At 52.3% G+C, this 14714-nt stretch overlaps 1 protein-coding gene across 3 annotated transcripts in view; it reads left to right on the forward strand.

The window, feature by feature from the left end:
- Positions 1-14714, forward strand: part of MYH11 (myosin heavy chain 11) — a 132507-nt gene that overhangs the window by 98578 nt on the left and 19215 nt on the right. For all 3 annotated transcript variants that reach the window (XM_066274771.1, XM_066274772.1, XM_066274773.1), the window contains 13 exons: positions 1234-1348; positions 1872-2065; positions 3860-3981; positions 4078-4147; positions 4311-4471; positions 5813-5921; positions 7947-8078; positions 8164-8370; positions 9261-9398; positions 10487-10610; positions 11316-11487; positions 13030-13242; positions 14405-14549. In XM_066274771.1, coding sequence (XP_066130868.1) covers positions 1234-1348; positions 1872-2065; positions 3860-3981; positions 4078-4147; positions 4311-4471; positions 5813-5921; positions 7947-8078; positions 8164-8370; positions 9261-9398; positions 10487-10610; positions 11316-11487; positions 13030-13242; positions 14405-14549 — 1902 coding nt within the window. The remainder of the gene's footprint in view (positions 1-1233; positions 1349-1871; positions 2066-3859; positions 3982-4077; positions 4148-4310; positions 4472-5812; positions 5922-7946; positions 8079-8163; positions 8371-9260; positions 9399-10486; positions 10611-11315; positions 11488-13029; positions 13243-14404; positions 14550-14714) is intronic.

The following is a 14714-nucleotide window of genomic DNA, read 5'->3' on the forward strand; positions in this document are numbered from 1 at the left end:
GGTGATGGTTGTCACCATTGTCATTGTTGACTCTTCCTCCTCCTCCCCACCCCTCCTCCTCCTCCTCCCCACCCCTCCTCCTCCCCACCCCTCCTTCTCCTCCTCTCCACCCTTCCTCCTCCTTGTCCTCTTCATTATCATCATATCATGGCTATTAATATACAGGACCTTCCCCTGTGGCTCCTGAGCATCCCAGATAATGTAGAGATAGCTTGGTCTGGTTTACAGAATCTTAGTCTTTAATTGACTCTCCAGTATCCCCACTGCATCATGGGAAAAGACAATGCCCTAAACCAGGGGTTGGCAAACTACTGCCCATGCACCCAATTTGACCCACAGCCTGATTCTGTAAATAAAGTTTTATTGGCACACAGCTGCATCCATTTGGTTACATAATGTCTATGGCTGCCTTTATGCTACAATGACAGAGTTGAGTAGTTGTGACAGATTGACCTGCAAAACTGAAAATATTTACTATCTGGGCCTTTACCAAAAAAAGTTTGCCAACTCCTACCCTGTACTCAAGGAAAAATCTATTCCTTTAGGCACACAGAGGTAACGCTTTTCCTTTCCCCACATTACAGTGGGGTTTTTTTTAGTTCTCTCTTAGATCAGGCCTGCCATCACCATTACAACTCACATCCCATAATAACCCACCAGAGATATTTTACTAGTTCCATCCATTTCATAGTCGCCATCATAAGGTGAAAGCTTTGGCCACGGTCAGTATTCAAGTCAGCAGTTTACATCCATATGTCCATATCTGCAAGTTACAAAACTTGTGTTCATCAGAGAGGGGAAAAGAGGTCCCCCAACTTAATTTAAAAAGCAGAGTTGTTGTCAGGGCTTCTGTAGATGAGGGAGGACTTTGGGTGAGTGGAGGGTATTTACCATCAGCCAAGCTCTTCACCCTTCAGAGGGCACAGGTGTCATCCCAGTCTCCGGGGAAGGAGGCTGCCAGAGAAGGCTTCCCAGGAGAATGCAGGGAGCAGATGCCAGGCCTCAGCAATGGCTGCCGTTGGCTGATGCCCCACTGTGTGCAGGCCCCTTTAAAGTCCCGGTCTGTTGGTCTCTTCACTGGAGCTATGGATTCTGATTGTGATGGCTGTTAATGTCATTTGCCCCCTGACCTTAGCAGATCTAGGAGGGAAAGGGAGGACTCGGGCCGGCCCTTAGGTCGCAGCTGTCCTGCTGAAGCAGGAGCACCTGACCGGTGGGGGTGGTTCTTGGCAGGTGGACTACAACGCGAGCGCCTGGCTGACCAAGAACATGGACCCGCTGAATGACAACGTGATCTCCCTCCTCAACGCCTCCTCGGACAAGTTTGTGGCTGACCTGTGGAAGGACGGTAAGGCCCTGCCTGCTGGAGCAGGAGAGCTGACCACCCAGAGTTCTGTCCTTCCGGCTGCTCCTGGTGTCACTCCGGCTCCCAGGAGAGGCGGCCCTGAGTGCGGCTGCAAGAGGGGGCAGTGCTGGCAGGCGCTAGTAACGCCTTGTTGACACATTCAACCACTTCCTGAGTGGTGCCCCCTGAGCCCCTCACCCCCATACCTGGACCCCAGGGCAAAGGTCCTGAGACCAGGCAGTGATGGAGGAAACCGCATCGGAGGCATGGGCAGTTAGAGTGCCCCATCTGGAGTCGGACAGACTGACCTTCCGTCTTCTCTGCGCTGTCCGCTTTCCGTCACTCAGGAGCTCTCAGAATTTCCCAAACAGATAATAGCTGGACAGCAGTTGCTAGAGGGGAGGCATTGCTGGCAGAAGAAAGAATAGGGGGTCCCGGGTCTCCCCCCTCGGGCTGGTCCTCTGGCCTGTTGCAGGGGTGGAAGGCCCCCGAGTGGGGCTGATGCCACCTTTAATGTGCCCCACAGTGGACCGCATCGTGGGGCTGGACCAGATGGCCAAGATGACAGAGAGCTCGCTGCCCAGCGCGTCCAAGACCAAGAAGGGCATGTTCCGCACGGTGGGGCAGCTGTACAAGGAGCAGCTGGGGAAGCTGATGACCACGCTGCGCAACACCACGCCCAACTTCGTGCGCTGCATCATCCCCAACCACGAGAAGAGGGTGAGGCTGCCACCCCGCGCCTCGGGAGCCAGAGCGCCCCCTGGGGCCTTCGTCAGGGGCTGCAGGGGAGGGGAAGGCAGGCAGGGGTAGGGGGACAAGAAGAAAGCCTGCCTCCCCCCGCCAAGGGCTCCATCTGACATGGGCGGAAGTTTTGAATTTGATACCCGTTCCCCATCCTGGAGGCAGGAGGCAGGGAGAAAAGGAGACCGTCCAGAGACTTGCAGCCGTGGAATTGCTGTGCAAGGTGTCAAATCACTCATTAGTTCATTATTCCAGTTCATACTTACTGACTCCTACCTGCTCCCGGTGCTGGGGACACAGCGCTGGATAAATTGTAGTCCTTGCCTGCAGGTTTCTTATCGTCTAGGTCAGGGCTGCTCGGCCAGGGGCAGTTGTGCCCTATACCCAGGGGACATTTGACCGTGTCTGGAGACATTTGTAGTTGTTACAGCTGGGAGGGGACTACTACAGGCATCCAGTGCATGGAGGCCAGGGACGCTGCTAAACACCCTGTAGGACACAGGACAGCCCCCGGCACAGAACCATCCCGCCCCGTACGTAGACCGGCAGTGAGGAGGTGGGTGCCGGGAGAGCCTGGGGAGAAGCAGACACACAAGCTGAAAACCATGATGCAATGTGGTAAATTATGAGAACTCCTGACAGCTGGGGCTCCCACTCCAGCACCTCAGGGCTGAGAGAAACCTTCTTAGAGAAGGTGAACTTTGAGTGCCCTCAAATTGGTGGAATGGAGGGCAAGGTGGGGAGGGCATCTTAGGCGGAGGGACCAGAAAGACAAAAGTGTGGAGGTAATAAATGAAGGATCTCGGCAAGAAAACACTAGGCAGCCGATTTCGTGTTGACACGTGATGGTGTGAGTCAGGGATTAGGAAGAGTCGGGGCAGAATCGTAGTTAGGGGCTGGATCACAGAGTGCCTCGTGGGTTGTCCAGAGCTTGGTCTTACTTTTGTGATACCACCGGGGCCTTTAAAAACAGGGGTGTAAGGTATTTTTCCCCGCTGAGAAGGAAGGAAGGGGCCAGAGCCACGAAGCGTGGAATAACAAAAGGTTTTATTGAGTACAGAGCACACGTCCTGCCCGGCAAGGTTCCCTGGCCCCGAGGAAAGATGGAGGCCAGGGAAGTCGTAAGGAGTGACCCGTGTGAGGGATATTTAAAGGGTCCCTAGGGTGGTCGAGCTAATATGACGTGGTGAAATCTCACTGGCTGACAGATGGTCACTTTTTCCAAAGGGCTCCTGGGAAGTTTCTTTTGGCGTGGTTGTGCTTGGTTGTGGGTGGTCCTAGCCAAAGTTCGTGGGTCTGACCTTTTCCATTATCCACTGACCTTACAAGGGGTATCTCATAATCATGTTTACATTTAGAAAACCAAATGAGGGAATGAAGGGAGAGACACAACTGGGGGTGAGAAGACCAGGTGGGAAGCTGTGGTAGTTGTCTGGGTAGAAAAACATGGTGGCGAGTGGATGGCAGTGACAATGGCCAGTGAAGAGAAGTGGGTGGATTGGGAGGTATTTGGGAGGTAGGAGCTACAGAACTGGTGATGGACAGGAAGCGAGGACGAGGGAGGAGACAAGGAGAAAGCCCCAGTGTCTACCTAGGTGATGCTAGTGCCACCAAGTACAAGAGGTGTCACCTGAACCCTCAGCAGAGACCTCACCTGGTGCCTCTGTTGATCCCTGGTGGCCTAATGAGGCAGGTCACCCAGGCCTGAGAGCTGGGGCTTGCTGATCCCCGAGTCCCAGCCCGCAGGGTCCACTGCCCTCTCTGCCTTCGCAGTCTGGTAAGCTGGACGCGTTTCTGGTGCTGGAGCAGCTGCGGTGCAACGGGGTGTTGGAAGGCATCCGCATCTGCCGCCAGGGCTTCCCCAACAGGATCGTCTTCCAGGAGTTCCGCCAGCGGTGAGCCCGCCAGGGCAGGCGTGAGGGTGGGGCTGAGGGCAGAGGCGGGGATGCCGGAGAGGCGCTCAGTTGGTGACTTCTGCCCTGTGTCTCAAGCTACGAGATCCTGGCTGCAAATGCCATTCCCAAAGGCTTCATGGACGGGAAGCAGGCCTGCATTCTGATGGTGAGCCCAGCCCCGGCCCCACCCAGAAGTCCCCCTGCAGACCTCCCAGGCTCCGGTGGCACCGCCAGGAGCTGCCTTGGGTGTGACCTTCCTTAAACAGGCTTAGGCCCCTAGCCACAGGCACGGCTGAGAACGGGAACTCTTGTCCTCCTTCCTTCTGCAGATCAAAGCCCTAGAACTCGACCCCAACCTGTACAGGATTGGGCAGAGCAAAATCTTCTTCCGAACTGGGGTCCTGGCCCACCTAGAAGAGGAGCGAGACTTGAAGATCACCGATGTCATCATGGCTTTCCAGGCCATGTGTCGCGGCTACCTGGCCAGAAAGTAAGGACTTACCTATTGTCACCTCTCCACAAACAGATGGGAAACACAACTTCCAGGGGCCTCATGTTCTGATTCCCTGACTCTAAGAGGCCGTCTGCTTTCAGATGCTCCACCGATCGAAGGGCAGCTTTGTCTTGAGGGGGAAGAAATGCTACTGTGTTAGTATATGCACTAGTTATAAGGGCAGGTGGGAAGGACTTGAGACCCTGGCTCTGGAGTTTTAGACTTGAGCTCTCATCCTGACTTCCTCACTTATTTGCTGATGGACCTGGGGCAAGTTACTTGACCTCTCTGAGCCTCAGGACTCTCCACTGGAAAAGAGCATATTCATTCCCCACCTCATGAAATTGTTTATGAGGAGTCAATGAAATACAACCTGAAAAGGGTTGAGCACAGTGCCCGGTTATCATTTCAGAAGTGTGAGAATATGATTAAGTGTCTGAGGAAAGAGTATTTGGCTGTATCTATAGCCTAATGCCCAAATGGGATTCATAAGGCACGGTCTTGGAAGATCTGATGCCCCTTCTGTTTTGGGAATCCTGGGGGCCATGAAAAGTCACTCCCCTAAAACGATAGCAGAACTGGTGGAGTAGCTCTGCCCCAGGCATATGTTATCATGAGGTTAGTTAGGGTCATGCTCTCACCTGCAGAGCCTTGATCGTGTCAAGCTGTTTTAGTGCCTGGTGGACCCCAGATGGTCAAGGCCAGACCTGGGGAGCTCTTGGCCCCAGGACAGACCTAACTTAAGTTTCATAACTAAATTCTCTGTTGCCCCTCCCACCTCCATACTAACTAGGGCAATTTTATTCTTCAAGTTCACTCACATTCAAGATGGCAGAGAAAAGAGGATTGTCCACAGTGTGTTTTGGTTTCTCAAACCTAATAGCCCTTACACAGGAAGAGGGCTAGTTCTACGTCAGATTTGAGATTTCTAGAACACACCCGAGGAAGGAGTAGGTTTGTACGACACTCAGCTTTGGGGAAGACGCGGCACAGCTGGGTGTGTGCAGGGTCCGCCTAGGAATGGTGTAGCATAGACTGATTTCCTAGCTGTCGTTTGGATCACAGCTCTGATTCCCGGACATTTTTCCCACTGAGAAAGGCTCTTGCCTGCATATTATCTGAGTGGTCTGTGACCGGACAGCATACCTGTGCTGGTGCTCAGAGCTTTGGCAAGAGCCTCAGCTAGAGAGAAGGGGGTGTTGTCCCTGTGCAAGTCACAAAATCATAAGCAAACTAGATGTGTGTTGATTCAGGATGCTGCAGGGTGGGAGGCTATGACAACATGTGAGACATGTTGGGCCAACCGAGGCTTCTCATGGCTCCCGCCCCTCCCCCCAGGGCCTTTGCCAAGAGGCAGCAGCAGCTGACAGCCATGAAGGTGATTCAGAGGAACTGCGCCGCCTACCTCAAGCTGCGGAACTGGCAGTGGTGGAGGCTCTTCACCAAGGCGAGTGCTCCGGGCCCCCCACCCCCTTTCTCAGGACCCCTGGCCCTGGATCTTCACTCCGGGTGCTCCAGATGTGGGACTGGAAATGGTTGACGGCAGATGTGCACCTGAGGGCTTGACATCGAGCTTAGTGTGCTGCTGATTCTCCAGGCCTGTGAGGTGCCTCTGATGAAGCCCCACCTTCTCTGGCACATAAGTTACAGCCATGACCTCAACACAGATCCAGAGGCTTTCCACCACCACAAAGATTCCTTGGAGCGCCATTTTATAGCCACACCCACTCCCTTTTATAGCCACACCCACTTCCATGTATAGCCACACCCACTTTCTTCTATAGGGTCTTTCCTCCCCAACTCCCCCCCCCCAACCACTAATCTGTTTTCATTGCTAAAATTTTGTCATCTCAAGAATGTTATGTAAATGAGGTCATCAGTGTGTCACCTTGAGGGACTGGCTTTTTTTTACACACCATTCTCAGGAGCCCCATCCAGGAAGCCGCCTGTACCAACTCTTTGTTTCTCTAGATATAACTTCTTGTCACAGCTGAAACACACCAACTGAGCAGAGACATGCTCTGTTGCAACACAGTTTCCTCTTATGTGCCCATGAGGGTGTAAATTGTCACACATCTTTTTCACTGACCAAATGTTTGTTGAGTGTCTGTTGTGCGTCGGGCATGTACCAGATGCTGTGAACAGACATCATGGGCCCTGGCCTCATGAATATTCTAGTCGAGTAGGGGAGCAGACGATGAGCAGATAGTCACAGGAACAAATAGACCATGGCAAATTGGGGTGAGCGTGTGAAGGAAGCCAGTGTGTGTGGCAGGGGCTTCCCTAGGGCCAGGCTGGGGCTTGAGCACAGGAGTCAGGTGGCAGCCTGCTAATGAACAGCCAGGGAAATAGCTTTTTGGAAATGTTTATCCCCGTAGACCCAACTTCTTAAAAACTGACTTAAGAAAGCTATCTGAGATCAAGAAAACCAGGAACTAGCCTGACCAGGCGGTGGCGCAGTGGATAGAGCATCAGACTGGGATGCGGAAGACCCAGGTTCGAGACCCCGAGGTCGCCAGCTTGAGCGCGGGCTCATCTGGTTTGAGCAAAAATTCAGCAGCTTGGACCCAAGGTTATTGGCTCAAGCAAGGGGTTATTCGGTCTGCTGAAGGCCCATGGTCAAGGCACATATGAGAAAGCAATCAATGAACAACTAAGGTGTCGCAATGCGCAACGAAAAACTAATGATTGATGCTTCTCATCTCTCTGTTCCTGTCTGTCTGTCCCTGTCTATCCCTCACTCTGACTCTCTCTCTGTCTCTGTAAAAAAAAAAAAAAAAAAAAAAAAAAAAGAAAACCAGGAACTAGGGGTGTTGATTGTGGCCTGATTTACAACAGCCAGTTTCCAATGTCTAGTCCTGGCAGACTGAATAATCCAGTAATGGCTCATCATTAATGTGGGTTATCTTATAGTTTTAAGTAATAAAAATACATAAAATTGGGCAGCATGGTCTCGAGTATATATTTTTTAATGCATAGGAAGAAAGACTGGAAGGAAATACTAACAATGATAATAATGACCTTGATACGGAGGTAGGATGTAGGGATTTTTTGTTTGTTTGTTTTCTCCTTGAAAAGAAGCATAGCCATTTGTCGGCAGCAGTGGTCTCTACCCAGACGGGACCAAATGAGAGAAGGGGAAGTTCTTTCATTGTACACTTTTTTCGCTTGCCCTCATTTAGGGCTTCTCCACCTCAGCACTACTGAGATTTTTGGGGAGCATGATTCTGTATTGTGAGGGGGCTGTCCTACGCATTCTAGGGTGTTTGGCAGCATCTCTGGCCTCTACCCACTAGATGGCGATAGCACCCCCTACCCCAGTTGTGACAGCTGAAACTGTCTCCAGAAGTTGCGAAGTGTCCCCTTGAGGTGGGGCAAAATTGTCCCTGGCTGAGAGGCCCTGGTCTAATTCATTACAAGACCGTACCCCTGTGCCATGACAACAAATGACGAGCTGCTCCTGTTTGTGCAGGTGAAGCCCCTGCTGCAGGTGACACGGCAGGAAGAGGAGATGCAGGCCAAGGAGGACGAGCTGCAGAAGATCAAGGAGCGGCAGCAGAAGGCAGAGGGCGAGCTCAAGGAGCTGGAGCAGAAGCACTCGCAGGTACTGGATGGGGAGCATGGCTGGGCGGCCGCGAGGGCAGAACGCCCTGGGCCTCACTGGTCGCCTTCCCGCCTGCTGTGTGCAGCTGGCCGAGGAGAAGAACCTGCTGCAGGAGCAGCTGCAGGCAGAGACGGAGCTGTATGCCGAGGCCGAGGAGATGCGGGTCCGGCTGGCAGCCAAGAAGCAGGAGCTGGAGGAGATCCTGCATGAGATGGAGGCCCGCCTGGAAGAAGAGGAAGACCGGGGCCAGCAGCTGCAGGCAGAAAGGAAGAAGATGGCCCAGCAGATGCTGGTGAGGCCCTGTAGGGGATGCCCTTGGTGGATACGAAGTTACTTGACACTCCCTGCAGGTCTGTGAGGTACATCTGATGCTATATGTATGTGCCCATTGGACAGATAAAGAGGCTAAGGCTTGGAGAGGACCAACCATCTGCCCACTCTGTTCTGCCCTACATTTCACAGTGCTTTTACTTTTTCTCCTAATAGCAACAGTGTATGAGGGGTAATTCTATTATTGTAGAACAACGCAACCAAAATAAACATTTATTTCACGTGGTCAGGAACCTGACAGTGGCTTGGCTAGATGGGTCTGGTTTAGCATCTCTCATGAAGTTATAGTCAAGATGTCAGCTGGGGCCACAGTCATCCGAAGGTTTGATTGGGGCTGGAGGACCCACTTCCACGTGGTTCACTCATGGCTGAAGGCAGGAGGTCTCAGTTCTTTACCATGTGGGCTTCTCCACATGGGTGCTTGGGTGTCCTTGCAACATGGCAGCTGGCTTCCCCCAGAAGGAGTGAGTCAAGAGAGAGAAGAGAGGAAGAAGCCACAGTGCCTTTTATAGCCTGATCACTGATATTAAACTCCATCACTTCCTCTTGATTTTGTTAGAAACAAGTCACTAAGTCCTGCCCACACTCAAGGGGAGAGAAATAGGCATACCCTTGAAGGGAAGAATATAATTTGTGGACACATTTCAAAACCACCATGGTATCTACTGTCCCCATTTTACAGATGAGGAGACTGAGGCTCCGTGAAGCAAAGTGGTCTGCCCAAACCTTTATTTCCAATGAAAGGAGACTGCAGAGCACTGGGGGTCATCAGGCCCAGTGTCTGTGTCAGCCAGTCCCTGTAGCTCCGTCAGAGTGACTTTTAAGCAAGGCTGTGATTCTTTTCATACAAAGGACCTGGAGGAACAGCTAGAGGAGGAGGAAGCTGCAAGGCAGAAGCTACAACTTGAGAAGGTCACGGCCGAGGCCAAGATCAAGAAACTGGAGGATGATATCCTGGTCATGGATGATCAGAACAACAAACTGTCAAAAGTGAGTGGGCTCGAGCATCTGCCTTCTAATGACTGGCTCACCAGGGGCAAGGATTCCAGATTATTTTCCTTTCTTAGCCACATGAAAGATATTGAAGACCAAACCAAGGGTTCCCTTCAGTGGCCAGGGGGCTTTTTGACTGCTGGATGCAGGTATGCCACGGACTGGGTCCCTGGTGGTTCCACCAGCACCAGGGCTGCCACGGAGCGAGTCTCAGCGACACTATGACCAATGGAACCCCTCAGTTGTGCAAAGGAGGCAAATATGCCTGAGACCCTGGGGCCTCTCCCACATTCTCATGGGCCACATCCAGGGAGTAATAGGGTGACCAGCTGTCCTGGTTTGCTTGTGATGAAGGGGTTCCTGAGATGTGGAACTTTCAGCACCCAAACTGGAAAAGTCCCAGTTCAAACCAGGATGAGTAGTCAGTAACTCTAGTCAGTAACCTCCACCCAGCCCCGCTGAGGGCAGAGTCCTTTTAGTTCTTTCAGCTAGATGTCAGCAGGGTGCCTGCCCTGAGCCAGGCCCTGTTAGGTATAGGGCATGTATGGTGATGGAGGACCATGCCCTTGTGGGGCTTATAGTCTAGTGATACAAAGAATAGATCATCATATACCTAACCATTAATTATCCCTGTGATCACCCTTCTGAAGGAGGTGTTCCCCATATTATAAGATGAGCACTAGGAGTAGAGGTAGGTTTTTAGGGAAGGGTTCCTGGAAGAAGAGACATTTAAGTGGAAACCTAAAGACTGGGGAGCAGTTACAAGGAGAGGGGGTGGAGGAGCATTTCAGGCAGACAGTTCCATCTGTGCAAAGGCCCTGTGGCAGGGAAGAGCTGGCATGTGATAGGAAGGGGAAAAGGGCCCCACTGGCTGACACACTGACGTATGAGGGGCAGAGAGACATGAGATGGGAAGTGGCCGACTTTTAGAAATGAAGGAACTGCTCTTCACCGTTTCAAACCCTCGCTGTATTTGGTTGTAATGTGGGTATTCCTTTCAACTGTTTATCTGGAAATTACTAAAAATGAGTATAGATTCTGGAGAAAGAAAAACTAAAGGTATTTCTTTTTCTTTCCCAAAAAAGGAGAGGAAACTCCTTGAAGAGAGGATTAGTGACTTGACAACGAATCTTGCGGAAGAGGAAGAAAAGGCCAAGAATCTAACCAAGCTGAAAAATAAGCATGAATCTATGATTTCAGAACTGGAAGGTAAACCAGCTACCCAACAAGGCTTTGAAGCAGTGTGTTTGTTTGTTTGTCTGTTTGTTTGCTTTTAGGTGAAAGGAGGGGAGAGAGTGAGGCAGACTCCTGCATGCACCCTGACCGGGATCCACCCAGCAACCCCACCATCATGGGCTGATGCTCGAGTACCAAGCTATTTCTAGCACCTAAGGCTGATGTGCTCCTATGGAGCTATCCTCAGTGCCCAGGGCCATGCTTGAACCTATCAAGCCACTGGCTGCAGGAGGGGAAGAGGAAGAGAAGGGGGAGGAGGGGAGAAGGAGATGGTTGCTTCTCCTGTGTGCCCGGACCAGGAATTGAACCCTGGACATCCATACACTGGGCCGGGAACATCCATACTCACTCTATCCACTGAGCCACTGGCCAGGGCCAGTGTTTTCAAAGTAGGAGAATCGGAGAGAAAATTTCATAATAGCAGATAATTTCAAGAGAGACAAACCCTCTCCAGGCTCCCCTACCGCCCTTAGTTGACACACACTAATAGTCAAAGGTGCTTCCATGGGGACAACTTTCCTTCATTGAGTTAGCGCTGTGGACATGACTGCTCCCCGTGAGGGATTATGTGCACGGGTGCATGAATTTCCTCCACGTGAAATGCCTGAGCAGAAAGGCCCACCCTCTAGAGCCCTTCCGGGGGCTCCCATGTCCTGAGGGGCCTCTGGCTTTGTCTAGTGCGCCTGAAGAAGGAGGAGAAGAGCCGGCAGGAATTGGAGAAGCTGAAACGGAAGCTGGAGGGAGAGGCCAGCGACTTCCACGAGCAGATCGCCGACCTGCAGGCCCAGATCGCCGAGCTCAAAATGCAGCTGGCCAAGAAGGAGGAGGAGCTGCAGGCGGCCCTGGCCAGGTAGTGAGACCATGCTGAGCCGCCCTGGCCTCCTCCTTCAGGCAGGCCTCCCTCTCATGCAAGGCTTCCCCACCCCGGGCCAGGCTTCTGCACCTCTAGAGCTACGCCTTTGACTCTCCTCTCTTCCCTCCAAACTCATTGCTCTTTGAGTCTCCCATGGTGTCTGTCTTTTGAAGGCCCAGGACTTTCTCATCCACACCCCAGCCCTGCATTGCCAGTTACCCACAGAGGCCTTTCCTTGGCATCCCACATACGTCTGAGCCTGGAATGACTCTCCTCTCCCTCAAGTCCCCTTTGAAGGTCCCCCTTTGAGTGAATGCCAACCCCCTCCCTAGATTTGACCCCCCTACCCCTCCCACAGCCGGCAGGCAGCAGCCTCAGATCCCACCAGCCCTTTGCCATGCGCCCCGCCCCCCAGCTCTGAGCCAGCTGCACACTGGCGGCCTCATGCTGGGAACAGTCCTTGCCTGTCCCAGCTTGGTGTGTGCTGAGCTCTTCTTACCAGCACCTTCACAGATACCTGGCCGGGTATACTGCTGCTTTCTCTATTTCACTGAGGGGGAAGCTGAGCCCGGGGAGGTGAGGGAATGTGTGGCTGTCACCCGGCTTCTGGGGAGGCAGAGCCCCAGAGCTTTCTGACTGACCCCTGGCCAGCTCAGTCCGTGCTGCATGACAGTGGTAGAGTGATCGACTAGAAACATCACTCTGGGTCACGAACCTGCTCAAACAGTGTTGCTGGCTTGCGCAGGAAAATCCAAGTCCGAGCCTGGCTCTCAAAGCCCACCCTCCTCTGCCGTCCGACTCTAACCCAGCCGTTTGGCTGCCTCTGCTCTGCTGCCCGTCCACAGTATGATCAACGTGCTTACCTCGCCTGACCCTGCAGAATCTTGCCTCTGTTCCTCCTCTCATGCTGTTCCCTTTCCGTCCCCTTTCCACCCACCCCGAGCACAACCAGAGGCCAGCTCCCCCTGAGTCGGGAGGGAACTCCCTTCTATGAAACTCCTAACTCACTCTGTGCCATTCAAACCATGCTGCTCATGTCCCACCGTGACCCACGCTCACTGCCTCTTCCAGACTGGGAGCCCTGGCTTCAGCATCGTCCCACGCAGCGCCTGGCCAAGGGCCTTGTGTGTAGCTGGCACCAGTCACTGTTTGAGCAAAGGGAAGAAAGAACAAACAAGTAATTACCAAGCAGGAATAATTGTCCCATGTTCAGAAAGCAACTCTTAAGCCCCTTCTGTGAATTAGGCACCTTGCTAGTCTGGGACCAGTGCTTTGCATTCACACACATTCACACACACACACACACACACATACACACACCATGACTATTTATTTTTAATATCAGACGATGGAACTTGTCACATCCTACATAAATCTCCAAGTGGCCCCATGTAACAAGAAGGGACCCACTGGTTCTTGGGGACGTGGGCGGAACATGTTTTGCTATCTGTGGAACACACGTGGCTGGTGCTAGAAAACCATGTTTGGCCACGTGTGAGGGGCCCCGGGGTCTTAACCCCAGTGGTCCGCCCCTGGCAGGCTGGACGATGAGATCGCTCAGAAGAATAACGCCCTGAAGAAGATCCGGGAGCTGGAGGGGCACATCTCGGACCTGCAGGAGGACCTGGACTCGGAGCGCGCTGCGAGAAACAAAGCGGAGAAGCAGAAGCGAGACCTGGGCGAGGAGCTGGAGGCGCTGAAGACAGAGCTGGAGGACACGCTGGACAGCACGGCCACCCAGCAGGAGCTCCGGTGAGGGGCCCCTGCTGTCCCCTGCACGGGTGGGGTGGCGGGGATGGAAGGAGTGAACCCCAGCAAACTCCGAGTCCCTGGACCCCCACGCCCTACATTTACTGTCCTGGTTGCATTTTGCTGTAAGTGACATGCGTGTGATTACTTTTAATCTTATTATTTCACATCACAACAGTGGGACAGAATCAGAGAACAATGTGAAAAGTATAGAAAAGCAGACACCAGAAACATCGCCCTTAGTGCCCCCACTGTTAACATTTTGGGGGCATCTCTTTCCTGTCTTTTCATGTGTGTGTAAGTAAACCTCCTCCAGCTCCAGTCACCACGTGTGCGTTTATACGTTTTTGGCTCAATATTTAAATAACATTATCAGACTGGTTTTTAAGATTTACAGCAGGTAATCAGAGAGATAACAACAAAGCAACTACAGGTTACCTGCTGGAAAGCAAATGCTGACTTGAGTGAAACTCAGTTTCTTCATTCAAGAAACATAGAAATGTAATTTGAGAGCGGCTGTGTCAGGTGCTGACACTGAGATTTAGCTCTCACACTGCGTTTGTGCTACCGCACTTACCTGAGGCTAGGGGCCAGCACCATATCCATTCCCTTCTCACCTGGCAGACAATACGGAACAGCCCGGTGCAGTCCTTAAAAGCATGGGCTCAGAGTCGGAGTGCTTGGGTTTAATTTTTGGTCCCACACACAGTGGTTGTAACAACACAGGGAAACTGTTTACCCTCTCTTAGCCTTAGTTTTCTCGTCTGTAAAACAGAAATAATAATATACCTGCCTCTTAGGGTCGCCTTGAAGACTATACGAGATGATGTATTAAAGTCAGGTCAGGGTCTGGCATATAGTATGTGCTCAATAAAGAACTATCCATCATTCAGGAACATTTTGCAATTCTTTCAACAATATTATGTTGTGTATTTGTTTGCTGCTCCTGAGAATTCTAGGCAGGTAACATACTCCTCATTTTATGGCTGAGGAAATTCCAGGTCCAGAGAGGTTAGGTGACTCACCTGAGGTCACACAGCTAGGAAGAGGTAGTGATGGAGCTGTCAGCTCTGGGACCCGGGAGAGCTCTGGTTTCTTCACACAACACTGTCTGGGGCGAATCCCATCTCTTTCCAATCGCCATCACTGTGTTCCTCCTGTCCAGGGCCAAGAGGGAGCAGGAGGTGACAGTGCTGAAAAAGGCCTTGGACGAGGAGACGCGCTCCCACGAGGCCCAGGTCCAGGAGATGAGGCAGAAGCACACGCAGGCGGTGGAGGAGCTCACGGAGCAGCTCGAGCAGTTCAAGAGGGTGGGTTGCCAGGCTTCCTCGCAACACCCCATAAAAGAGCGACGTATCAGGGTCGGTACCGAGTAACAAGCTGTGCAGGATTCTAATGATGGCAGCAGCTGTCATTTAGGAACTGTGAACTCTCCATTATGGCAATTAATCGTCACAGCCACCCTACTAGATAGG

The sequence above is a fragment of the Saccopteryx bilineata genome, chromosome 4 (genome assembly GCF_036850765.1).
Source record: "Saccopteryx bilineata isolate mSacBil1 chromosome 4, mSacBil1_pri_phased_curated, whole genome shotgun sequence".
NCBI lineage: Eukaryota > Metazoa > Chordata > Mammalia > Chiroptera > Emballonuridae > Saccopteryx > Saccopteryx bilineata.